Genomic DNA, 27,899 nt, shown 5'->3' on the forward strand with positions numbered 1-27,899 from the left:
GTGTCCCCCAGGGCTCAGTTCTACTATATCCGTAGAGAACGACCCTACATCACACAGGTAGTGGCGTAGGTCCTAATCAAGGCACTTGTCATCTCCCATCGGGACTATTGCAACTTGCCTTTGACTGGGCTCCCCGCTTGTGCCATCAAACCCCTGCAACTTATCCAGAACACAGCAGCCCGCCTGGTGTTCAACATTCCCAAGTTCTCCCATGTACCCCCCTACTAGCACTGCCTTTGCTGAAAATGTTACTTACTATGACTGATACAGTATATGGGGTTGCCCTACCTAGCTATCTTAAGATGAATGAACTGTAAATTGCTAAATGACGTGTGTGTGTGTTTGCAAACAGTATCAGGGTCATTAAACCTCACTGTGTTGGATAGAAGCTGTCTACTACAAGCAACAGAAAAGGTGACCTTTTAATGAACCCCAAAAGACTTTTGTCAATATATAATTTAAGATAGCCAGAGGGCTACACACTACAGGCCTATGCTACCAACACTGACTTCTTTGCCCTACTGTGATATAATCCAAGCAAGGATGACAAGGGGGAAAAGTATGACATAAAACCGCTATGAAAGAAAATGAAAATGACCAAATGGACTTGAGAGACACTCAATTGAGAGTCACTCAAAATAAATCAGAAAGAAATTATAAGAAATTAATACTTAATTGCAGTCTACCGTCTGATGCACATTACTAATGTATTTCTGTTCTTAGTCAATAAAGTTGTACAATGAAATTGAAACCTCATAATCATTATCTTGGTGGAAGAAACAGTTGTTTTTGTAATTGGAGTTCAGTGTTGGTATATCTGTTTGATTTTCCTATTAGACTCCAGGCTACCGTTTTACTGTTTCCATCAATCCAATTAATTTAGCTAACGGCAAAAGCTAATCAAATATGACATGAAAATGTAATCTTTATTGTTATTTCCACAGCATCGTAATGAACGCAATAAAGTAGTAATGAAATAGCAAACCCTGTTATTTGAAATCATGTTTGTCCTACTGATTCTGTATCAGCATGACACCTGAAAATCTCTATTAAAATGTAATGTCAGTACCAGTAATACACAGACATGACAATATACAAGAACTGCATTTAGTTGACATAAACGCCTGCCCACACACCCGCCTGCAAGTACATACACGCACATACACAGACACACACACATATGCACACACACGCACACACACATCACTGAACCTGCACAATGAAACGAGGACACTACTGCACCTGGTGATGGCTGGCCTTTGCTAGCTCCTGATTGGCTGACTCCACGTTGGATGTGGTGGTCTGAATGTAGTCCTCAATGCTATCTGAAGAGACATAACAGCATGGTAAATATAATGATTATACTTTATAGCAACACAGATATATTCTATAGCAACACAGTACAACATGTCCCCCAGTTTAGGACCTTTTCTTACCAGGTTGAAGCACACTGGGTACTCTTTCATTCTATAGCTTCTATGGCTTTGACCGGGAGTCCCATGAGGCGGTGTACAATTGGCCCAGCATCGTCCGGGTTAGGGGATGGTTTGGCTGGCCGGGATGTCTTGTCCCTTGTCTAGTGACTCCTTATGGCGGACCGGGTGCGTGCACACTGACTTCGGTTGCCAGTTGTCCGTTGTCCTGTGTTTCGTCTGACACATTGGTGCGGCTGGCTTCCGGGTTAAACGAGCAGTGTGTCAAGAAGCTCTGCGGCTTGGCAGGGTTGTGTTGACTCCCATTTCCGAGTGTCAAGATTAGGTTCCGAAAAGAATTGACTCCTAAGATTCAGTATTTTTGGAATGGAGGAGACTGATTAGTTGCCGTACTTCCGAGAACACTTGCATCTTAAATAAAAAATAAAAAAATGTTTTTATTTGAACCCTTTTTTCTCCCCAATTACATGGTATCCAATTGGTAGTTACAGTCTTGTCTCATCACTGCAACTCCCGTACAGACTTGGGAGAGGCGAAGGTCGAGAGCCATGCGTCCTCCGAAACACAACCTAATGCACATTTAACCCGGAAGCCAGCCACACCAATGTGTCGGAGGAAACAACGTACACCTGGCGACCTGGTCAGCGTGAACTGCGCCCGAACTCGAGCCTCGCAATTCAACACTCTTAGTTGTTATGGAAATTGCCCCACTATGTTGTTTACTTTCTGCATCTACGGTTAGCGATATTTCTTCATGTTAAGGATCCCAATTTCATTTAATTGTTCACACCCCTACACCATAGCATACAGTATTTGTGTTGTGGTGCCATTATGTGAGCAATGTGAAAAAATATTCCACATCCTCTTTAACATGTACAGTTACACTTCTATTTAATTTCCTAGAGAGGCTCAATGTGGGGTATCTTCTGCTCATTTCCTGTCTCGCCATTCACTGATCCTTGTGTCTTTGGCCTGCGTCGACTGAGCTGTGTGTGTGTGCGTGCATGCTGTTTTCTGTGTGATTGTGCTTGTATGACACATTCACACTTTGAATGGGTGAGCTGGGTACACACCATTCCTTTGCACACACATTGGTAGCCTTGGAAGGTTTGATCTTACTCAGACAGTGCATCACCTGCTGTTGTAAACACATACAGTGACAGAGTGAGGAAGGTGGAAGTGGAGGGAAAGAGAGAGAGAAATAAAATGTTCTATTTGATAAGCCCTCATAATATCTCATCGCTCCGATTGAGCTGCTCGTATGATGTCACGATCAACTTCCTTGAGTGCACTCTCCATGGTCGTGAAGCTTCAAAATCTTAGAATAACGCACAACTGTGTTTATAGATAGACCAACTCAGCTGGATTTCTCTCCTTGTTTACATAATCACTTGCACAAGATCACACACACATTCTCTGTCACCACACTGTAAATAGCGTCACGTTTGATCGAAGATGTAGCATATTGAGTTTTGATGGTGCACAACATTCTCATTGCATATCTATGTTTAATTACTTCCTCGTTGGCTGTCACCACAGTGACGGCTTGAGAATAAACTGAGAACGGAGCTTTCAAAAGTCATACTCCGTCATACATTTCATGACGATGTCAACCAATTATTAGTATTTGAATAATCCCAATGACTTGTCTTATTTCAATGCACACCATAGTAACTATAGTTACTGTAGCCAGTGAGAACTAATTCAAACCTAAATCCAATTCTTTTCCCTATTATAAACAAATGTTTGGTTTACTGCCCATGAATGCAGTGCCCAACCTCAAGCATGCAGGACACAAATTCTCTCTCTCTCTCTCTCTCTCTCTCTCTCTCTCTCTCTCTCTCTCTCTCTCTCTCTCTCAATCTCTCTCTCTCTATGAGTAAGGAGGAGGTCAGCAGGATGACTCACTTCTGAGGGGAGTGAAAAGAATAGAGCCAAAATGTCCAATAGCAGGGGATGGAGTTGAGAGAGCAGCAAACTGGACAACCATGACCACTGACGTGAAGCTTGTTGGCAGTGCAAGATATTATTGGGTGACTGTGAATAGATATGAGTGTATGTGTGTGTGTGTGACAGAGAGAGAGAGAGAGAGAGAGAGAGAGAGAGAGAGAGAGAGAGAGAGAGAGAGTCACCATGGCCATTATAGCTTGTGTACATCTCTTTGCATGTCAATCACATCAAATGAGTTTTTGAGGAAATTAAATATTGTGCATTTCACATGTACTCTATCAATCAATATGTGAACATTGGACACACAGATACAGATGATGATTCTTAATCTGATCACCCTGTTGCAAGTGTAATGCATTGGAGGTTTAAAAAGGCTTCTGAAGTTTGTAATTTCCACATGGAAATTTCATAGTTGATATTCCATTAAGGAAAAAAAAATCCATCAATTATAATCACCATAATAATTCACATTTCCTCTTGCTATAGGGTTATTTTCCTGCTGTAGCAAACTGGCTCAAATTAAAATCCTACATCTGTAGTACATGGCTTGATTATTTGCACAAAGAATCATAACCCAGATAGTATGCTAATACAAGGAGCCAATTGAGCCACCTTGGAGACAAGAAAACACACACAAATGTATCACTCCATCTCACACACACACATACACACACACACACACACACACACACACACACACACACACACACACACACACACACACACACACACACACACACACACACACACACACACACACACACACACACACACACACACACACACACACACACACACACACACACACACACACACACACACACACACACACACACCTCCGTAAGCCTTTTCTTCCCTCACACCATGCTCCACTAATTATGTCTTTGATATGCAAGACATTTCTAGGTAGAAAAACATCACATCAACAGGGAAAAGCATGTCAAACATGTTTACAACTCATTTTCTACAACACCACATTCTCAGTGTATTTGGGTATTATAAGGACATGTAAGTAAATGTCACTGAATCAAGACATAATAACCTTTTATCTGAAAACCACTGTATTCCTCTGGTTCCTCCCAAAGACCACAAGATTGAACACAGGCTGTACTATAACCACAATGAGACTAACACAATACATAGACAGTAAAATAGATGAGTGCACCACTTTACCTTTGAATGACCCAAGTTCACTCGTCCAGCCTCTCTATCTCTCTCCCTGTCTCTCTCTCTCTGTATCTCTCTCTGTATCTCTCTGTCTCTTTTGTTGCTGTTGATTCCATCAGTTCTGGCACAGCGTGACCTGTGTTTTTGTTGAGTGTGTCACCACACGGAAGCAGAGGCTTTGTCACAGAGAAGCTACTTTCAATTCCACACCCTCTAAAAAGCACTAATCCAAACTTCCTGGGTTTGTTGATTTCTCAATTTACCCCTCTACCGCTCCCCCGCTGCTCCTCTGGACACCTGACATGCGTCAGCCCCCTTTCCCCCCTAAAGCCCCATCAGCTTATTCAGACCCAGCTTTTATTATACACATAAAAATAAACATCTCACCATGTGCACAGCAGCTACAGAAAAGCAAAACAAGGCAATTTACCTGATTCTATTTCAAGGTTGAATGGGAGAGAGAAACATTATGTCTGCGGTCCATAATGGATGTGAAAAAGACTACAGCAGTAGAGTAGTACAGCTCTCAGGTACTTGGACATAGCACCTTCACTCTGTATACTGGTGAGCTGAACACCCTCTCACAGTTACCACCTCCACCATCTCTTAAAGCCATCATGTTCATCGTTACACACTCTAGCACTTTCCCACCACATCAATGTTCCACTTCCCTCTGTATCCACAGTCTCAATGTATCCGCAGTCTCAATGTATCCACAGTCTCAGTGTATCTAGACTCTCAGTGTATCCACAGTCTCAATGTATCCACAGTCTCAATGTATCTAGACTCTCAGTGTATCCACAGTCTCAATATATCCACAGTCTCAATGTATCCACGGTCTCAATGTATCCACAGTCTCAATATATCCATGATGTATACCCTCATAATCATACTCAAATATATCCTCCCTATATCCTCACATGAAGGACGACTACAGAAATTGAAGAGACATAAATCTAATGAGATTCTAATGGCATTTTACTAGTGTATTCAATTTCATCAACAATTGACATTTAACTTCTTAGAACTCGCCACTATTTATTTCCCCTTATTTTCCCTGTGCTCTGCATGTGAGAGAAATGAGAAGGGACACTGAATTTGAAAAGAGAGATTCCTCCTGCGTGTTCACCTCAGAAAACCCTCTCTCTAAAGGCCAAACAACAAACAAGTCTTATTTCTGTCCTAACACACATAGTCAGCACCATCCAGAACTTATCTAGGAAACAAAAGTGCCATTTGTTTAAATATTCCCTTCCATAAGGCTGAACATTATTCACTCTAAATGTTAAGTACCCTAATTATGGATAGAATCTGGGATAAATGGTGTATTGCTCTCCAGTTCCTCTTTGTTTATCGCTCGTTGCCTGTTGCCTGCTCTCTTGTAGCATTGCGTCTGTGAGAGTTAGAAACTTGGCATGAGTCTAAAGTATAATTCAAATCACATTAAATTGTATTTGTCACATGCGATGAATACAACAAGTGCAGACTTTACTGTGAAATGCATACTTACGATCCCTTTCCCAACAATGCAGTTAAAAAGTAAGAACATTTGAAAATAGATCAAAAGAAAAGGTCATCGTACTCTAGATGGATTAAAACAGCCAGACTCAGGGCCACTCTCCCACACAATGGACCAATTAGAATAGAAGAAGTTTATGAGATCTCAACCTCGGACACACATGCACACACACAAAAGGTACACACACATACCAGAGACACATGTACAGCAGAATTTGGTTTGGCACACACACTGATATGCACAAGTATGATCAGTGATGCTGCTTCCTTTATGCTTCCCTTGTTCCTCCTTCTCTCTCTTCCAATCCAGTCTGCTGCAGCATCTGTACACACCTCCACTCTCCTGTCCTCCTTTCTCATGTTTTTCTCTTTCGGTGACTAGTGTTCCATATCACCCCCCCCTGTCTCCAGTTCATCTCTCTGCAGGGTGATGGTGGTGTTGTTGTATCTCTCTGTCTGTCTGTGCGTTGAACCACACTTTGCCTCTCTCTGCCAAGTCTAGACCAGTGCTGGGTTACAGGACTTGTTTATCAATAACAGAAGACTGGGACATGCTGTCCTGTCCTCTAACCATTGTTGTTATTGTAACCCACCTGTCTCTCAAGCAAACCTTTACTACGTGTTACGGTTCAAAAGTTGGTTTGATGGGAGTCCTGAGGTGATTAATTAAGTCTGCTAACGCATGACGAAAGAGATGCTGTGAAGTTGGTCAAAATATCAAAGGGTTTACAAAGACACAGAGAGTAAAAGACAGACAGAGTAATATGCAGCCATGGATGACTGCACACAGGAGCTCAGGCAATTCTAAATACATACACGCGTACACACACACACACACACACACACACACACACACACGTGATGTCTCACCTATGGAATCTCCCTGCTCGTGCACCATACTGGCCAGATCTCGCATGATTTGGCTGACATCCAACATGTCCCTCTGTAAAGGAAACAGACAACGAAGGGTTAAATAAATACAGTCTACTCTAGAGGTCATGGGCCATCCGCATTCCGGGGCTTTCTTCTTCTACAGTCCCAATGGATTCCCCAAAATACACAGGGATATGTAAGTCAAAAAATTAAACAATTTCAAGAAATATATCGAAACTACTCTCTGAGAAGTTAACGGCTCAATTTCAGCCATTTAAAAAAATCTAAATATCAAATCATTCCTGGGTAACAATTAATAAGTACTGTCATTGTTTTCAATAAAAATGGTCAAGAATCAAAAATAGCTTCGTAGCAAAAAGCATTTAGCATTGCCAGCATTACCAGGCAGGCCAAAACTCCACAAATGCAAAATGAGCTGAAATTTCAAACTGTCTTGTCAAACAGCTCTTACACTAAAAGGGTATTATCATCATTTTCACAATTTCACAGTATTATTCCAACCTCATATTGTGGAAATATTTATAAAACACAGCTAATCTAGTTTTTGACTGCACTGCCCCTTTAAAATCCACCACGCTGAGCCCATTAAAAACTAAATGTACATTTGTGTTTCATATGAAACTATTTCAATGTGTATGGACACAGTAATTGATATTGTTGTTCATTTCTGTTGTTGTTTCAGTCAGTGTGCAGTCTGGCCACTGCAGAGAGAGAGAGAGAATTACCACACTGGGTGACCTGCACTTTTTTCCCTCCTCGCCAGTTTCCTGGCTTTGAATCGGTTCACTGTGTATCAGCTCAAAGCAATATGAAGGCGTATAAAACCTCTGTCTATCTCCCTCTCACAGGTCCCCCTTTCCTCCATTATAGCACCATGCAATCACAGCTGCGTTTGTATAGCCTCACCCACTGGGCCATCCATCACAGGTGTCTGATATTGCTGTGGAAACTGGCAGCAGCCATCCTGGCTCTTGGCAAACACCATCTGGTTGGATCCAAAATGGCCTCTGGCAAAACCTCATGACGCTAAAGACTTTCTTGCTGCTTTCATTTGGGCAACCCTCTCCATCACACAGGAATAGAATAACAACACATTTACTTCACCTGGCAAAGCCGTTGCTGCAAATCTCAACTCAGTTCATTACAATGACAGAATGCTATGACAAAGTCATGAGTGAGAGTGTGAGCAGGAGAGAGAGAGAGAGAGAGAGAGAGAGAGAGAGACTAGCCTCACCAGCCTCAGCCCTCACCTAAACTTAAAAACAACTAACAAAACCTCATCCAGAGACATCACTATTTCACTGAGATTACGGTTGGTTTGGCGATGCTGATTGCTGTTGGAGACAGTGGTTGTTCCACCAATTCAGTGCCTTTTAAGAAGTGTAACCTTGTCCAAAAAATGTTTGATTTCACCTAATTTTAACATTCTGTCTTGAAGAGTACATTTCCAACTTTATAAAAAAGGTAAAAGAGGTAAAAAATTTAAAATTACTATAGTAAGTGCTGATTCAGTGCCAAATAAAGTAACAGGGTTGACCGTAACAGGGTTGACGATTTAATTTTAAATTAGCCATGAATCCATGACAGGGAGAACGGAAGCTGGTTGTGTGCAACAAGGAGTGGCAATTTAATGCAAGTTTTACAAAAAAAAGGTAATTGCTAAAACATTTCTATCCTGCCTATCTACTTCTAGCCTGCCTATTTGTTCAGATCCCTTCAACCCTTTGGGTAGAGTGGGAGTGGACAGGCTTAGGGCCAGATGTGTGCCCTTTTCCATATTTGATAGGGCTATATTAAGCTCATGGCCACTCTTCCACCATTGGCCTCCCAGCGCCGGGTTCACTCGGTTTTAAACAGGAGGTCCTCAGTCTACCCACACACCCACACCCACACCCACACCCATCCCACCAACCATACATAAAGTCCCACAGAGAGGGTTGACCAATGCTGGGATGGGGACAGGCTATGCTCCATATGCTCTGCGGCACTTCCTGTACACTTTGAATTAATTTTCAACAGACAAAATAACAATGACCTCAAAAGACAACCAGAGTCCTTTGAAATACAAATGTTGAGAAAAGGTTTTCAGGTATTAGGAACTGGAATCCTACTCTTACCCAAGTCTATTCATAGTTGTCCTACCCTGATATGTTTCACCTGTCCTTGTGCTTGTCTCTACCCCCCTCCAGGTGTCACCCATCTTCCCAATTATCCCCTGTGTACTTATACCTGTGTTCTCTGTATGTCTGTTGCCAGTTCATTTTGTTTCATCAAGCCTACCAGCGTTTTTATCTCGGATTGGAACTTTTCTACCCATCGTCCTGTACCTTTGTCCCACAACTCTGGATTACCAACCTCTGCCTGACCTGATCCTGAGCCTGCCTGCTGTCCTGTACCTTGTCCCACAACTCTGGATTACCAACCTCTGCCTGACCTGACCCTGAGCCTGCCTGGCGTCCTGTACCTTTGTCCCACAACTCTGGGTTACCAACCTCTGCCTGACCTGATCCTGAGCCTGCCTGGCGTCCTGTACCTTTGTCCCACAACTCTGGGTTACCAACCTCTGCCTGACCTGATCCTGAGCCTGCCTGCAGCCCTGTACCTTTGTCCCACAACTCTGGGTTACCAACCTCTGCCTGACCTGAACATGAGCCTGCCTGCAGCCCTGTACCTTTGTCCCACAACTCTGGGTTACCAACCTCTGCCCGACCTGATCCTGAGCCTGCCTGCAGCCCTGTACCTTTGTCCCACAACTCTGGGTTACCAACCTCTGCCCGACCTGATCCTGAGCCTGCCTGCAGCCCTGTACCTTTGCCCCACAACTCTGGGTTACCAACCTCTGCCTGACCTGAGCCTGAGCCTGCCTGCAGCCCTGTACCTTTGTCCCACAACTCTGGGTTACCAACCTCTGCCTGACGTGATCCTGAACCTGCCTGCCGCCCTGTACCTTTGTCCCACAACTCTGGGTTACCAACATCTGCCTGACCTGATCCTGAACCTGCTTGCAGCCCTGTACCTTTGTCCCACAACTCTGGGTTACCAACCTCTGCCCGACCATATCCTGAGCCTGCCTGCAGCCCTGTACCTTTGTCCCACAACTCTGGGTTACCAACTTCTGCCCGACCTGATCCTGAGACTGCCTGCAGCACTGTACCTTTGTCCCACAACTCTGGGTTACCAACCTCTGCCCGACCTGACCCTGAGCCTGCCTGGCGTCCTGTACCTTTGTCCCACAACTCTGGGTTACCAACCTCTGCCTGACCTGATCCTGAGCCTGCCTGGCGTCCTGTACCTTTTTTCCAAAACTCTGGGTTACCAACCTCTGCCCGACCTGATCCTGAGCCTGCCTGGCGTCCTGTACCTTTGTCCCACAACTCTAGGTTACCAACCTCTGCCTGACCTGATCCTGAGCCTGCCTGCAGCCCTGTACCTTTGTCCCACAACTCTGGGTTACCAACCTCTGCCTGACCTGACCCTGAGCCTGCCTGGCGTCCTGTACCTTTGTCCCACAACTCTGGGTTACCAACTTCTGCCCGACCTGATCCTGAGACTGCCTGCAGCACTGTACCTTTGTCCCACAACTCTGGGTTACCAACCTCTGCCCGACCTGACCCTGAGCCTGCCTGGCGTCCTGTACCTTTGTCCCACAACTCTGGGTTACCAACCTCTGCCTGACCTGATCCTGAGCCTGCCTGGCGTCCTGTACCTTTTTTCCAAAACTCTGGGTTACCAACCTCTGCCCGACCTGATCCTGAGCCTGCCTGGCGTCCTGTACCTTTGTCCCACAACTCTGGGTTACCAACCTCTGCCTGACCTGATCCTGAGCCTGCCTGGCGTCCTGTACCTTTGTCCCACAACTCTGGGTTACCAACCTCTGCCTGACCTGATCCTGAGCCTGCCTGCAGCCCTGTACCTTTGTCCTACAACTCTGGGTTACCAACCTCTGCCTGACCTGATCCTGAGCCTGCCTGCAGCCCTGTACCTTTGTCCCACAACTCTGGATTACCAACCTCTGCCTGACCTGATCCTGAGCCTGCCTGCAGCCCTGTACCTTTGTCCCACAACTCTGGGTTACCAACCTCTGCCTGACCTGATCCTGAGCCTGCCTGCAGCCCTGTACCTTTGTCCTACAACTCTGGGTTACCAACCTCTGCCCGACCTGATCCTGAGCCTGCCTGCAGCCCTGTACCTTTGTCCCACAACTCTAGGTTACCAACCTCTGCCCGACCTGATCCTGAGCCTGCCTGCAGCCCTGTACCTTTGTCCCACAACTCTGGGTTACCAACCTCTGCCCGACCTGATCCTGAGCCTGCCTGAAGCCCTGTACCTTTGTCCCACAACTCTGGGTTACCAACCTCTGCCTGACCTGATCCTGAGCCTGCCTGCAGCCCTGTACCTTTGTCCCACAACTCTGGATTACCAACCTCTGCCTGACCTGATCCTGAGCCTGCCTGCAGCCCTGTACCTTTGTCCCACAACTCTGGGTTACCAACCTCTGCCTGACCTGATCCTGAGCCTGCCTGCAGCCCTGTACCTTTGTCCTACAACTCTGGGTTACCAACCTCTGCCCGGCCTGATCCTGAGCCTGCCTGCAGCCCTGTACCTTTGTCCCACAACTCTAGGTTACCAACCTCTGCCCGACCTGATCCTGAGCCTGCCTGCAGCCCTGTACCTTTGTCCCACAACTCTGGGTTACCAACCTCTGCCCGACCTGATCCTGAGCCTGCCTGCAGCCCTGTACCTTTGTCCCACAACTCTGGGTTACCAACCTCTGCCCGACCTGATCCTGAGCCTGCCTGCAGCCCTGTACCTTTGTCCCACAACTCTGGGTTACCAACCTCTGCCCGACCTGATCCTGAGCCTGCCTGCAGCCCTGTACCTTTGTCCCACAACTCTGGGTTACCAACCTCTGCCCGACCTGATCCTGAGCCTGCCTGCAGCCCTGTACCTTTGTCCCACAACTCTGGGTTACCAACCTATGCCTGACCTGACCCTGAGCCTGTCTGGCGTCCTGTACCTTTGTCCCACAACTCTGGGTTACCAACCTCTGCCTGACCTGATCCTGAGCCTGCCTGCAGCCCTGTACCTTTGTCCCACAACTCTGGGTTACCAACCTCTGCCTGACCTGACCCTGAGCCTGCCTGGCGTCCTGTACCTTTGTCCCACAACTCTGGGTTACCAACCTCTGCCTGACCTGATCCTGAGCCTGCCTGCAGCCCTGTACCTTTGTCCCACAACTCTGGGTTACCAACCTCTGCCCGACCTGATCCTGAGCCTGCCTGCAGCCCTGTACCTTTGTCCCACAACTCTGGGTTACCAACCTCTGCCTGACCTGATCCTGAGCCTGCCTGCAGCCCTGTACCTTTGCCCCACAACTCTGGGTTACCAACCTCTGCCTGACCTGATCCTGAGCCTGCCTGCAGCCCTGTACCTTTGCCACACTCCTCTGGATTATCGATGCCCTGCCTGTCTTGACCTGTTGTTTGCCTGCCCCTGATGCTGTAATAAACATTTACTTCAACACAGTCTTCATTTGGGTCTTACCTGAAACGTGATAAGAGTCTTGCTAGCAATTCAGCTCCTCTTTCATAAATCATGGTGGTGAAGAAATTTCCCATGTCAGTTTGTCTATAGTATGTAGTGGTGTAAAAATACTTGCAAGTTCTACTTAAGTAGTTTTTGGGGGTGGTATGTACTTTACACTTTTTATTTTAGAATACTTTTACTTCACTACAATACTAAAGAAAGAAAAAAACAAGGGTATAAGCAATTTGAAATGATTTATACTTTTACTTTTGATACTTAAGTATATTTAAAACCACATGATTTTATACGCTTACTGAAGTATTTTACTGGGTGACTTTTACTTGAGTCATTTTTTCTCTTAAGGTATATTTACTTTTGGTCAAGTATGACAACTGGGTCTTTTCTCCACCAATGAGAGTATGTCAAAGTCACGGGAGTCAGTAGTTTGACTCTTCATGTCAATACCACATATGTTATGGTGTTTCTGTGATGCAATAGACAGTCGACAAAACAGAGCTCTTGTAAGAGGCAGAGGGGCCTGTATTTGTTTCATGTGAAATAAATGTCACACAGATGCAGACATCATTTCCATCTGACACAGAGGCCACCGTAACAACACCAGACACACTATTAAATTGCATGCTGAGATAAAGGAGACAAAAACAAGCGGCTGATTGACAGGTCCGCCGGTCGCCACCGCTGTTCCATTCCTCATGTTCCTGAGGTCTAACAAGAGTTTGGGTCGGGATGACACCGCCAGAAATTAGATCTGACGATTGGCTGATATGAGCATTGCCATGAGAGATTGCAGGTTGAGTTGATTCCAAAGGCTTAGAGGTGAAGACAAGACCAGTCGATTGGCTGATAGTGCTTTAGTGCACACTAAGTAAGGAGGAAGTGGAAGAATAGGACTGTATTCTCCACTGTAAAAAGCTGATGTACCCTGTGGGATCCATCCCAGCCATGGCTCATATATAATATGTTACCAAATGTTAAAACGTGAGGATCAAGATCACAACGGAAAGGAAATAGTTTGCACATGATGTTTTTAATGTTTCCATAGGACACTAGGAGTCATTTTTGAGCTGGTTTGAGAGGGCAGTCCTTGTCGTGCTGAGATGAGGGACATGTGAAGCCATTGAGAAGACAACAACTGCATGGTTCCAAACAATGACTCCGTTTTCAAACGGGACCAGCAACACTCTAGAAGGACATGAATATGCTGGAATTGAAGTTCCTGTGAGAGTTAGAGTTGACCGGGTGTAGAGATCACCTCTGGTGTCTGCGGAGTGGAAGGAACCCAACTGTGGGTTAGTGAAGCAAATAATACCCTCCTCCTTCAGGTAAATGATAGCAGCACCAGAAATAGGACCTCATTGGGTATGCAGCTCATCCACGACCAACGAACGCAGCCGCACGGCTCAAAGCTCTGATGGGTGGTTGGCATTAGCACCGCCCCCCGAGGAGCAGTCTGGGAGATTCAGGGCTCGCTCCGTCACCCTCCAACAGGTGAGCCACCCACCTGTCCTTTGTGTACCAGCATACCTGTCAACCAGACTGGAACAGAGGGGAGGAGAGAGAGAGAGAGAGAGAAAGAGAGAGAGAGAGCGAGAGAGAGAATGACGGAAGAGAAAGAGAGATAATCTGTTGAATTAGCTCTCTGAGAATTTTCTATAAAATCGACTTTTTGTCTGAACATAGATGGGGTAGTGCAATGTATGTTGATTCTCAGGTGCAGACAGACACCGGTTGAGGAGATGGACCAAGTCATTACTGCCCTGCCAGGTCTGTTCTCATCCTGGCACCTTGAGATGATGTTGTGTTCACCCTGCACAGTCACATGACTCATCATCTGCTGTCAACACTCGTCATTTTCTCCTCTCTTCTTCCCGCTGCACGGTCACTAATTTTCTCATTTTGAAAGGACGGCTACTTCTCTTCTTTGAAAGCTCAGCGCCAGTCCATTTTCTGCTATCAGGCAGTCAATTTGAATAAAACGCATAAAACATGATTGATGTGTCACGCCCTGATCTGTTTCACATGTCCTTGTGATTGTCTCACCCCCTCCAGGTGTCGCTTTTTATCCCTGTGTTTCTTGTCTCTCTGTGCCAGTTTATTTTGCCAACTCAACCAGCATTTTTCCTAGCTCCTTTTTTCCAGATTCTCTGTTTATTCCTAGCCCTCGTGGTTTTGACCCTTGCCTGTCCTGACGCCGAGCCCGCCTGCCTGACCACTCTGCCTGTTCTAACCTCGAGCCTGCCTATCCCCTTGTACTGTTTGGATTCGGACTTGATCACTGAACCCTTGCCTGTCCTGACCTTGAGCCTGCCTATCGCCTGGTATTGTTTGGACTCTGACCTGGTTTATGAACTCTCGCCTGTCCCAGACCTGTCTTCTGGATACCCCTTTTGTTATAATAAATATCGGAGCTCAATCATCTGCCTCGTGTGTCTGCATTTGGGTCTCACCTTGTGCCCTTATATGATGGATTGTGGCCTTTATCCCTGTCCTGTCATTATCAATAGTTGAAAAGGAATCTTCCATAGACTAGATACAAAGGCAGTTTACTGAAGCTGTCATCACCATTACATGAAATTACCTTGAAATCACCAACCCCTTATGACAAGGCATTACAACACTGAACATCATGTAAATCCATTCTACAACCATCTAGATACCTGGCGGATGAAAGTGTGAACCAACAGACCTCTCTCTCTTTTCCTCCACCCTCCCCTTTTCTCCCTCCTTTTCTCCCTCCTTTTCTCCTTTTCTCCTTTTCTCCTTTTCTCCTTTTCTCCTTTTCTCCTTTTCTCCTTTTCTCCTTTTCTCCTTTTCTCCCTCCCTCCCTCCCTCCCTCCCTCCCTCCCTCCCTCCCTCCCTCCCTCCCTCCCTCCCTCCCTCTCTGATAAATGTGTTTAGCACTGATTGAAAATTCTCTCCATATCTAACCACCTCAGCCCAAAGGCATCGGGCAACCGGACACAGTGTCACTGCCACAGCAGAAAAACTGTTAAGCAGATTTACGTGCACACTTACTGGTGAAAAGAAGAGGGAAAACGATGACATTTTCCCACATGCACTGTCTTTCAAGGGGCTAAATATGAGATGTGTCTTTTTTGCCCTTGCTGAATAAACGGTTTAGAATGTAAAATCAAATGTTGCCTTTCCTTCAGCTGTCCAAAGACCTATTTTGTTTGTGTGTCTCCATGATGAGGAGGAAACTGTATGTCATTGTCATCAGGCCCTACACCCAAGCAAGGGCACTGCGTTCATCCACCTCTGGCCTGCTCGCCTCCCTACCATTGAGGAAGTACAGTTCCCGCTCAGCCCAGTCAAAACTGTTCGCTGCTCTGGCCCCCCAATGGTGGAACAAACTCCCTCACGACGCCAGGACAGCGGAGTCAATCACCACCTTCCGGAGACACCTGAAACCCCACCTCTTCAAGGAATACCTAGGATAGGATAAGTAATCCTTCTCACCACCCCCCCTTAATGATTTAGATGCACTATTGTAAAGTGGCTGTTCCACTGGATGTCAGAAGGTGAATTCACCAATTTGTAAGTCGCTCTGGATAAGAGCGTCTGCTAAATGACTTAAATGTAAATGTAATTGTGATTTCTTCCTCCACAATACGGTCAATTTTAGGGAGGTGTGTATTTCATATGCATAGCCTTTTATGGCGAGGTTACCCATCCAAAATTGTAATCAGTAACGTAATTTATGGATTACCCAAACTCAGTAACCTAATCTGATTATTTTCTGTTACATTAGAAGAAGACAAAAATATCCAGCAGACACATTTGGTGTGTCATCATAGTGGTGTCTAACTTGTGGTCAGACTCGCTCATTTGGAACAAACTTTTACTTGTGCCTTTTTTCAATGCTGAATTGAATGCCATTGAGAAAACAGAAAGGTGTTATGACATATTTTTTCACAAAAATCCTTCTGAATTTAAAAGTAAACCATGTAATCATCTAATATTTGAAAAGTATCTGTAATCTGATTACAATATTTTTTATGGCAACGTGACTGATTACAGTTCGTTTTTTGTAATCAGATTACATGTAACTGATCGCATATAATCATCTGGGGATCCTGCAACATCCATGGAAGTCCCACGTATTCCTATAGGTCTGTGCTATGCAGACCATTGATGTTGCAGTTTGTTCCTACACATACTGCAAAATCATGTGCAAGATTTAAATCAATCTGTTTTTGTTTTTATGACCACACCTGAGAGCTGCATCTAGCGCATGCTATCTCTATGCGCTGCATGTAGGGGGCGCTACCAACCTCCAAGGGCAGAGCATCAGATTCATTGTCCTGTGGATGCATTGGTAGGAGAGACACGCTTTGCTGTTTTTTTACCTCTTCACAGGGCCAGGTGTTGTATTCAGATTCCCCTTGAAAGCTGTCCTCTGCTTTGCCCTGAGCTTTTTTATGAATTCATTTTGATGAAATGATCTTCGTTGAAGACGATCACGGTGTGTGTGAGGGGCAGCTGGGAGCTGACAGTATAGATGGTAGAGGCAGAATAAACCTCCGCCACCTAAGCCTGATACTACCTTATAGTCTATCTTCTGTCTCTCTCTCTCTCTCTGAGCATTTATAATAATATCATGGTAGTCAAGGACGATGGGCCTGAATTGAATTACCCATCCCAGAAGAATGTTAAACATAGAATGACTAGAACAGTGTTAAAGCCTCTCATGCCACAGTAATCTGACTGCACCTGCAAAGAACATCACACTGCTTGCTTGCTCTTCTTGATTCGGCTCATGCCGAGTCTTGAACCCAGGACCTCTGCCTTGCTAGCACACGTGACAGCCCTCCTAAAGAGTCTTACCAGTCGGTGCAACACAAAAAGCTAGCTATTAGCTGGCGCAAGTGGGGACACTTCAGGCTGAGGAGTAAGTTTCACACATGGGTGCTACACATGGGTACATCCATTATGGTTATTATTTTTCTATGGTGTCAAACTCCTCCTGAATGATCCCAGTGTTGGTGTGTAATATGCAGAGAATCCTTAGTGTAGGTAGCGGACAGTCAGTAGGAGAGAACCACTGTAACCTCCCATGTTCCCCATTGGTCCCTGTTTGAAAACTGCTGCAGTCTTTATCTTCCATTCACAGCGAGAACGCCTTGCCTGAGTGCGCACACACACACACACACACACACACACACACACACACACACACACACACACACACACACACACACACACACACACACACACACACACACACAAACACACACACACAGATGGATGGAGAGAGAGGAGAGAGAGTGAAAGAGGAGAGAATGAAAGAGGAGAGAGAGAGAGAGAGAGAGAGAGAGAGAGAGAGAGAGAGAGAGAGAGAGAGAGAGAGAGAGAGAGAGAGAGAGAGAGGAGGGGCTTTGGAGAGATGGGGGTGGGGGTTATGGACAGGGAAAAGCACATTGTCAGATATTATTAGGCTCACCAAGGTACACCATCAGAGCCCTCAACACCTGCCAGGGAAGTCACTCTGACATTTATCTGTGTGGGTATGACTTAAGCAGAGGCCAGACAACCCTGTCTGGGCTACCAATCAAATTAATCTCTCCATCTCAGTGCCTTTCTGAACAACCAATTATCATGACTACTGCCATCTCAGACTTCTCCACACAAATTAAGCTGTAAGTGGTGTCTGAGGCTCATTCAGTAGTTTGGTGCTTTTGTACCACTCAATGAGGACAGATTGATGCTGCTACTTTTCCAGTCTTGTTCGGAAAAGGCTCATGCGATGTGGCTAGATGAGGTGGTTCTGAACATTGATGTTAAAACCTCTGAAAGGTCTGACTGACTACAGATACACACAACTTCCCCCCAAAATATTGTTATTAGTCTCCAAGTCTTTTCACACATTGCAGTGGATTGTAAACTCCCTTCAAACTGGAATGGGCTGTATCAGTATTCCTGTATTTCTAAAGCATGCTGTGTGAAATTCTGGTCTCCTTTCTTGAATGTTGTCCATATGTTATCGCAACACTAAATCAAGTTGATTAAAGCAATGACAGTGTTCTCTTTTTCTTCTCCCAGGTTTTCCCCACAGAGTACAGCAAATACACAGAGGGACCCCTAGGATGAACCTAAGGTCAGGAGATGCTGATAACAAATATCTGAAACCTCTTTGAAATCAGACCCATTTAAGTCACCCACAGCAGAGTGATCCTGTCGTTTAGAGTTCACATCTATCTGGTTTCACATCTGTCTCAGACACCGGCGGAAGAGAGGGAAACAGCTGTTTGGGTGGAATCAGACCTGGGCCTGCATCCTAAATGCTACCCTATCCCCTATTTAGGTTGCTACTTTTGACCAGAGTCCTATGGGTTTGTTGTGCATTAAATAGGGAATAGGGTGCCATTTGGGACGTCTGCCTGGAGCTACCTGATGTGATGCTTTGTATTTCAAAACGAGCCGTGAAAGGAAGTCTGGTGAACATTGTGATTCCATCCACACGCAGGTAAGAGAACAAACAAGCCCGTAAAGGCACCTAGGTAATTGGGTAGCGTTTCATATGCAGAAGAGATGGTGAAAACGGCTTCAGTACTGAGACATAATACTAATAGGTTGCCCAGATGGGAGGTGGAGTCTGGGATTGGCTGAGTGTCTATTTACTAAAGTAGAGTGTTTTTATTGACCTCTCTGAAGACAATAGCGTTGGGGCAATGCACTCTCTGGCCACTTTGTAAACGACAAATATTTGTTTGTATTTTAGTTAGTTTTTTCAGTGTTTCTCTCTCTCTCCATGCAATCTACGGATACTCTGGGCACTTTGGCTGGAAAATGTTGTAATTTTCAAAACAACTCAACTAAAGACACGGCTACCAGATCAAAGCTGATGCTGGATAGATGCACTTACTGCCCTTACTACTGGCAAATAGATTACATAAAAGTTGAACACTGCATCATTTAGATAGCAAAACCATTCATTTGAAAGCCATGGTGCCATTGGAAAGTAGAAGGTTTTGCGCGTTTCTCCTCAGGAACACTGAGACTTTAAGGCAGGGTGTTGTAAACTAAGGTAGAGCACGTGGATGTCTGAGCTCCATACCTCAATCTGCAGCAGGGCCTCTTCTCTCTGGCGAAGGGCCTCCACGTCTTCCTCGCTGATCTCTGAGAGGAACGCTTGTTCCTGTCCATCCCCCCCGGAGCTCTCTGCTGCACCGCCAAACAGGGGACCCCGCTCCTCACACAGCTCTGCAAACGGAGTCTGGGGACTCTGTGCTCACACACACGCACGCACACACACACACACACACACACACACACACGCACACACGCACACACGCACACGTACGCACACACACACACACACACACACGCACGCACACGCACGCACACACACACACACACACACACACACACACACACACACACACACACGCACACGTACGCACACACGCACACGTACGCACACACACACACACACACACGCACGCACGCACACGTACGCACACACAAGAACAGACAGACAAACAACCATGTAAACAAGAGAACATTATAATTAGATTTGTTTTGAGAATACCAACGTACATTGCTTCTGTCTTGCACTTCTTTCTCCCTGACTCCACTAATGGCCTAGGCCAGACAGTGTGATTCACAGCACAGGGCTAACCCCTGGCTGACTCATGGTCCTCTGTGCTTGCCATGATCTGAGTCACAGCACCTGAGTCAACAGGAGAGGCCAGACAGTGGGGGAAAACATCCTGCGTCCCCGGAATACAATTTCACGTCAACACAACTAGAATGTTTTACACTTTAAATATATCACTCTAGACAGCTGCCACCCCTTCTTCACACTGTTTACCCAAGTTCAATCAATGGAAACGTGGGAGTCGGTCACTGAAAGAGGCCCTTATTGATCTGCTAATTTTGACCCCTAATTGCATATGTATGACATTGATAAAACCCTGAGGTGGCTTTTGTTTTTCCTGCCCACAGTGTGACTCATCCAATCAGCCTGTCGTTCCTCTCTGACTGTGGGCAGCTTCTTCAGTACGGAGGTGGGAGGGGCTAGAGGAGGGCCATTGTCTTTGGTCTGCCCACTCAATGTGAACCACACAGCCTATCTGCTCTGCCTTCTGTGCTGTTCTTGCTTTTTGTTGTCAGTGAATATGCACCATCTGCTACAGTATTGTTACTGACATCCGAGGTATAGGTCTCTTACAGACCAACTGCTTTTACCTAAAACTAGCAGCATGAACAGCTAAATGAGACATCACTGTAAAAAATATCTGCTTGTTTTTACAGTAACTTACTGCCAGTGAGTTACCTGTACGTTACTGTAAAAAAAAGGTTCTGTATGTACTTTACAGTAATGTACTGTTAAACATTTATTCTGAATTTACGGTAATATACTGTACCTTTTTTTTACAGTAACTTACAGGTAACTGGATGCCAGTGTCACATATAACACAGTATCACTACACAGTGCATCATAAAGGATGTCTGAGTTTCTCATTAGCTTTATTGAGTGCTTTTGATAAGGATCAGTGCAGTTTTCAGTGTTGTTATTGCCGGTGTGATGTATGAATAAATTCAATCATGATTTAATTGTATTGTGAAGAGGTAAAAAAAAAATCAGCTCAGTCCCTCTTAGAACTCATAGAAATGTGACACCTTCAAAATGATTCACTGTTCATTCATCTCTGACTTACAACAAATGACTTTGGTGTATTGTTGTTTTAGTTGTCTCCTCTCCTGTCCCCAAAGGTGTTCTAAGAAGGCTATATATCTCATGTAATCATTTGTACTAGATGTCTCCATGGGAGACAGAATACTCCTTGGATTTAGGAAAAGAATGGCGGATTACACAGAAGAGAGAGAGAGAGAGGTCTCCAGGCACAATGCTTTCTGGTGTATCAAAATGATACCTGTTATCTGACCTCAAGACAGTTTTTATATGGTATAGCCCATGACTATATGTTTAATCATAATGTAGACATACTAATTGTCATGATTTTCCACTGTATGTGAGTGAGTCCGTCTATTTCTGTGATGTCTGATTGAATATAGATTTGATTATAATTTTCCATCTCAGTAGTCTGAAAGTGATGGTTACCAATGAAAGCGTAACAAAAGGTGGATATCGTCACACGGTATCAGAGTCCTTCTCGTCCTTTTTTTTACCTCAAGTTATTTTTATCTAGTTCTTCTAGGCTATACTGTCTGTGGCTCATAGTCAAAACCAATCTATCTGTTCTCTCTCTCTCTCTCTCTCTCTCTCTCTCTCTCTCTCTCTCTCTCTCTCTCTCTCTCTCTCTCTTCCTAACTTTCACCTGCCTCTCATCCTCAGTGAAAAAAAGCAGGAACATCCTATCACAGATCTCTTATCATCCCACCTCCTCCCCTGAAGGGATGGGAAGATCTGTGTTGATGCAGCCGGGACAACTATGTCCTGCAGAATGTACATATACTGCAGCTCAAACCCATAATGTGTCTCTCCCTTTTGAACTTTTGAACTGACGTAAAAATACAGATAATTTGTTGAAAGGCAGTAGCAGTATTGAAGGGACTTGGATGTATGGCTAATAAATTGTCTGGGAGTGGAGAGAAGAGAGTGAGAGAAAACAGAAAGAAAAGGGAAGAGAAGAGAGGGGGAGAGAACTGAGAGAAGAGCGAAGAGAAGGGAGAGGGAGAGAACTGAGAGAAAAGCGAAGAGAAGAGAGGAGACACTAGACAAAGCTTCAAAGAACCTCTCATAAGAAGGCAATCAAACAAGGAGAGCCAAGCTTATTATCTTTGTCTCTAATGAGCGTTGTCACCTTCACAATGGAACAAAGGACAGTACAGACTGATACACTGTGCATCAAATTCACCTGCTTCATTTCTGTCTGTGCCGGGGGTAGCAAAGCCCTCGAACGGTCTGCAATTTTCTGAAGAGACACAAGAAGAGAGAGAGCACAAGAGCATGAGAGAAGCATTTAGTTCATATTGTACAACATACTGTATATTGCAGCCGTGTTGCAAATCAACTCTTTATGTTTCATTTCACAAGGTCACCATTCTCTAGAGAACAACACCCCACCAAACAGATGAGATGACATGAGGCAATGCAAGGGAACCTTTTGCAGATCTCCATAGCGTTGAACCGACTCTGAGAGTCCTGTCTTCAGTCTAGTCAGATGAAGATGATCTTGCTGTGAAAACAAGGAAAAAAAGATTGAAGTTTAATGACAATTATCTTAATTTATGTCTCTGCTTCTGTGTATTTAATTAGATACACAGTCTGGAAAAATAGATGAAAAAAAAGCTTTTTAACCCGTGTAGAGCCAGTGATGATGTCAGAGAGTTGTTTGATGAGTTGACTGGTGCTGGTGATGACATTGTTGGTTTGCTGCTGTGTAGAATGTCTGGAATTGAAGAGAAAGAGAGCCAGAGAGAATGACATAAATACATAGAGAAAGAAAGAAAGTGTGAAAGAGAAAGCGAGTAAGATAGAGGGAGAGAGTGAAAGAGAGAGACAGAGACACACATAGTCTTTAGCCTCTAAGGTGGTATGAGTGAGGTTATTCTCGGGGTCGTGAACTCTGGAGGAAGTGGCAGGACATGGCAGCTTTTATCCCCTGCCGCTGGATTCTGGAACGAACAGTGTGCATTCTGGGCTGGCCAGAGCGACCTCTCAGAGTTCCATGGGAGAGATAAGTTCAAGCAATTAAGTGAATCAATATTAACGACAGTCTGACAGAGCAGAGGTAGGGCTAGGCCCTATCCAGTGGCACAGTGAGGGGCGCTGGGTGTTCTTTCTCTGCCAGGGATGAACAAATAGGAGCCACCCAGGCTTTCACCATCAAAAAACACAGAAACTTACAAACGACAGTATAATTTTAGACAATTCAACTTACAGTCTGTCACTCATGGCTCAATTGGCCAAACAGTACATTGTGAAGACAACACAAAAAGATACATGCCTTCAGTAAATTGACTGATTTCAGACACTCTTGTAATTGTGGAAATCATATTCAAATCTCTGCTAGACAATATAGTCATATTTGCATGCTCAAAAACATTTTCTTGCACTAATATCAGTCCTGACTGCCTGTACCGTTTCACATTTATTTTCAATGTCTCCTCCCACACACTCATTTACTGAAGCATCTCTGGGTCCTTCCATGAGAATTGTGCCTTTTGCTTACCTTTGATATTATCAGTCGAAATTGTGCACCAATATTGTATTTTAAACGCCTGTTATATTACATAAAATGTCCTTTAATATAAACCACATGAAAAATGCAATACATTTCTTTTAGGAAGATTGCAAGCCACTTAATCCCACAAATAATCTCAAAATGTTCACCATCATTGTAAAGACCTAGTTATTTTGCTGCTTTGATGAAGTCATTTCTGAAGATGATTATTTATTTAATGTGATTAGTGTCCCTCATTTTATGGTCAACCCTGTTAAATGAACTGAACTCTCATTTTATGGTCAACCCTGTTACATGAACTGAACTCTCTTTTTATGGTCAACCCTGTTACATGAACTGAACTCTCCTTTTATGGTCAACCCTGTTACATGAACTGAACTCTCATTTTAAGGTCAACCCTGTTACATGAACTGAACTTTCATTTTATGGTCAACCCTGTTACATGAACTGAACTCTCATTTTATGGTCAACCCTGTTACATGAACTGAACTCTCATTTTAAGGTCAACCCTGTTACATGAACTGAACTCTCATTTTAAGGTCAACCCTGTTACATGAACTGAACTCTCATTTTATGGTCAACCCTGTTACATGGACTGAACTCTCATTTTAAGGTCAACCCTGTTACATGAACTGAACTCTAATTTTATGGTCAACCCTGTTACATGGACTGAACTCTCATTTTAAGGTCAACCTTGTTACATGAACTGAACTCTCATTTTATGGTCAACCCTGTTACATGAACTGAACTCTCATTTAAAGGTCAACCCTGTTACATGAACTGAACTCTCATTTTAAGGTCAACCCTGTTACATGAACTGAACTCTCATTTTAAGGTCAACCCTGTTACATGAACTGAACTCTCATTTTAAAGTCAACCCTGTTGCATGAACTGAACTCTCATTTTATGGTCAACCCTGTTACATGAACTGAACTCTCTTTTTATGGTCAACCCTGTTACATGAACTGAACTCTCCTTTTATGGTCAACCCTGTTACATGAACTGAACTCTCATTTTAAGGTCAACCCTGTTACATGAACGGAGCTCTCATTTTAAGGTCAACCCTGTTACATGAACTGAACTTTCATTTTATGGTCAACCCTGTTACATGAACTGAACTCTCATTTTATGGTCAACCCTGTTACATGAACTGAACTCTCATTTTAAGGTCAACCCTGTTACATGAACTGAACTCTCATTTTAAGGTCAACCCTGTTACATGAACTGAACTCTCATTTTATGGTCAACCCTGTTACATGGACTGAACTCTCATTTTAAGGTCAACCCTGTTACATGAACTGAACTCTCTTTTTATGGTCAACCCTGTTACATGAACTGAACTCTCATTTTATGGTCAACCCTGTTACATGAACTGAACTCTCATTTTAAGGTCAACCCTGTTACATGAACTGAACTCTCATTTTAAGGTCAACCCTGTTACATGAACTGAACTCTCATTTTATGGTCAACCCTGTTACATGGACTGAACTCTCATTTTAAGGTCAACCCTGTTACATGAACTGAACTCTAATTTTATGGTCAACCCTGTTACATGGACTGAACTCTCATTTTAAGGTCAACCTTGTTACATGAACTGAACTCTCATTTTATGGTCAACCCTGTTACATGAACTGAACTCTCATTTAAAGGTCAACCCTGTTACATGAACTGAACTCTCATTTTAAGGTCAACCCTGTTACATGAACTGAACTCTCATTTTAAGGTCAACCCTGTTACATGAACTGAACTCTCATTTTAAAGTCAACCCTGTTGCATGAACTGAACTCTCCTTTTATGGTCAACCCTGTTACATGAACTGAACTCTCATTTTAAGGTCAACCCTGTTACATGAACGGAGCTCTCATTTTAAGGTCAACCCTGTTACATGAACTGAACTTTCATTTTATGGTCAACCCTGTTACATGAACTGAACTCTCTTGTTATGGTCAACCCTGTTACATGAACTGAACTCTCATTTTATGGTCAACCCTGTTACATGAACTGAACTCTCATTTTAAGGTCAACCCTGTTACATGAACTGAACTCTCATTTTAAGGTCAACCCTGTTACATGAACTGAACTCTCATTTTATGGTCAACCCTGTTACATGGACTGAACTCTCATTTTAAGGTCAACCCTGTTACATGAACTGAACTCTCCTTTTATGGTCAACCCTGTTACATGAACTGAACTCTCATTTTATGGTCAACCCTGTTACATGGACTGAACTCTCATTTTAAGGTCAACCCTGTTACATGAACTGAACTCTAATTTTATGGTCAACCCTGTTACATGGACTGAACTCTCATTTTAAGGTCAACCTTGTTACATGAACTGAACTCTCATTTTATGGTCAACCCTGTTACATGAACTGAACTCTCATTTAAAGGTCAACCCTGTTACATGAACTGAACTCTCATTTTAAGGTCAACCCTGTTACATGAACTGAACTCTCATTTTAAGGTCAACCCTGTTACATGAACTGAACTCTCATTTTAAAGTCAACCCTGTTGCATGAACTGAACTCTCATTTTATGGTCAACCCTGTTACATGAACTGAACTCTCTTTTTATGGTCAACCCTGTTACATGAACTGAACTCTCCTTTTATGGTCAACCCTGTTACATGAACTGAACTCTCATTTTAAGGTCAACCCTGTTACATGAACGGAGCTCTCATTTTAAGGTCAACCCTGTTACATGAACTGAACTTTCATTTTATGGTCAACCCTGTTACATGAACTGAACTCTCATTTTATGGTCAACCCTGTTACATGAACTGAACTCTCATTTTAAGGTCAACCCTGTTACATGAACTGAACTCTCATTTTAAGGTCAACCCTGTTACATGAACTGAACTCTCATTTTATGGTCAACCCTGTTACATGGACTGAACTCTCATTTTAAGGTCAACCCTGTTACATGAACTGAACTCTCTTTTTATGGTCAACCCTGTTACATGAACTGAACTCTCATTTTATGGTCAACCCTGTTACATGAACTGAACTCTCATTTTAAGGTCAACCCTGTTACATGAACTGAACTCTCATTTTAAGGTCAACCCTGTTACATGAACTGAACTCTCATTTTATGGTCAACCCTGTTACATGGACTGAACTCTCATTTTAAGGTCAACCCTGTTACATGAACTGAACTCTAATTTTATGGTCAACCCTGTTACATGGACTGAACTCTCATTTTAAGGTCAACCTTGTTACATGAACTGAACTCTCATTTTATGGTCAACCCTGTTACATGAACTGAACTCTCATTTAAAGGTCAACCCTGTTACATGAACTGAACTCTCATTTTAAGGTCAACCCTGTTACATGAACTGAACTCTCATTTTAAGGTCAACCCTGTTACATGAACTGAACTCTCATTTTAAAGTCAACCCTGTTGCATGAACTGAACTCTCCTTTTATGGTCAACCCTGTTCCTTGAACTGAACTCTCATTTTAAGGTCAACCCTGTTACATGAACGGAGCTCTCATTTTAAGGTCAACCCTGTTACATGAACTGAACTTTCATTTTATGGTCAACCCTGTTACATGAACTGAACTCTCTTGTTATGGTCAACCCTGTTACATGAACTGAACTCTCATTTTATGGTCAACCCTGTTACATGAACTGAACTCTCATTTTAAGGTCAACCCTGTTACATGAACTGAACTCTCATTTTAAGGTCAACCCTGTTACATGAACTGAACTCTCATTTTATGGTCAACCCTGTTACATGGACTGAACTCTCATTTTAAGGTCAACCCTGTTACATGAACTGAACTCTCATATGGTGAAACTATTCCTTTTTAATGATTTTCTTTTAAAGAAACAATAAACAAATCATAGTCTATAAGCAAGTGAGCTTGTTCTGCTCTTTTTGGCCATTTTCTGGCATTTCATGGTGCAAAACTGAGCATAACACATCATCCCTGCTACCTATAGATAAGCAGGACCGAAATGTTTTACCAACTACCTTTTTTTTTGAAACCTGCATTAAATTGCCACTCCTTGTTGCACACAACCAGCTTCCGTTCTCCCTATCATAAGGGAATTCGTGGCTGATTTAAGATTAAATCGTCAACCCTGTTATGGTCAACCCTGTTACGGTCAACCCTTTTACCGTCAACCCTGTTACTTTATTTGGCAGTGAATTGGCACTTACTATAGTAATTTTAAAAATTTTACCTCTAGTTTTTATGAAGTTGGACCAAGTTACACATCTTAAAAGGCACAGA

General features: G+C 43.8%; 1 protein-coding gene across 1 annotated transcript in view; it reads right to left on the reverse strand.

Annotated features, from left to right (window-relative positions):
- The window catches only part of LOC135521294 (t-SNARE domain-containing protein 1-like), a 151,671-nt gene that overhangs the window by 69,676 nt on the left and 54,096 nt on the right, over nucleotides 1-27,899 (reverse strand). Inside the window, exons 5-10 of the mRNA XM_064947213.1 lie at nucleotides 22,777-22,867; nucleotides 22,580-22,654; nucleotides 22,334-22,390; nucleotides 19,567-19,734; nucleotides 6,939-7,011; nucleotides 1,243-1,325 (exon numbers count right to left, since the gene is read on the reverse strand). Of these exons, the coding sequence (XP_064803285.1) occupies nucleotides 1,243-1,325; nucleotides 6,939-7,011; nucleotides 19,567-19,734; nucleotides 22,334-22,390; nucleotides 22,580-22,654; nucleotides 22,777-22,867 (547 nt within the window). The remainder of the gene's footprint in view (nucleotides 1-1,242; nucleotides 1,326-6,938; nucleotides 7,012-19,566; nucleotides 19,735-22,333; nucleotides 22,391-22,579; nucleotides 22,655-22,776; nucleotides 22,868-27,899) is intronic.

Source organism: Oncorhynchus masou, chromosome 29 (assembly GCF_036934945.1).
Source record: "Oncorhynchus masou masou isolate Uvic2021 chromosome 29, UVic_Omas_1.1, whole genome shotgun sequence".
Classification (NCBI taxonomy): domain Eukaryota; kingdom Metazoa; phylum Chordata; class Actinopteri; order Salmoniformes; family Salmonidae; genus Oncorhynchus; species Oncorhynchus masou.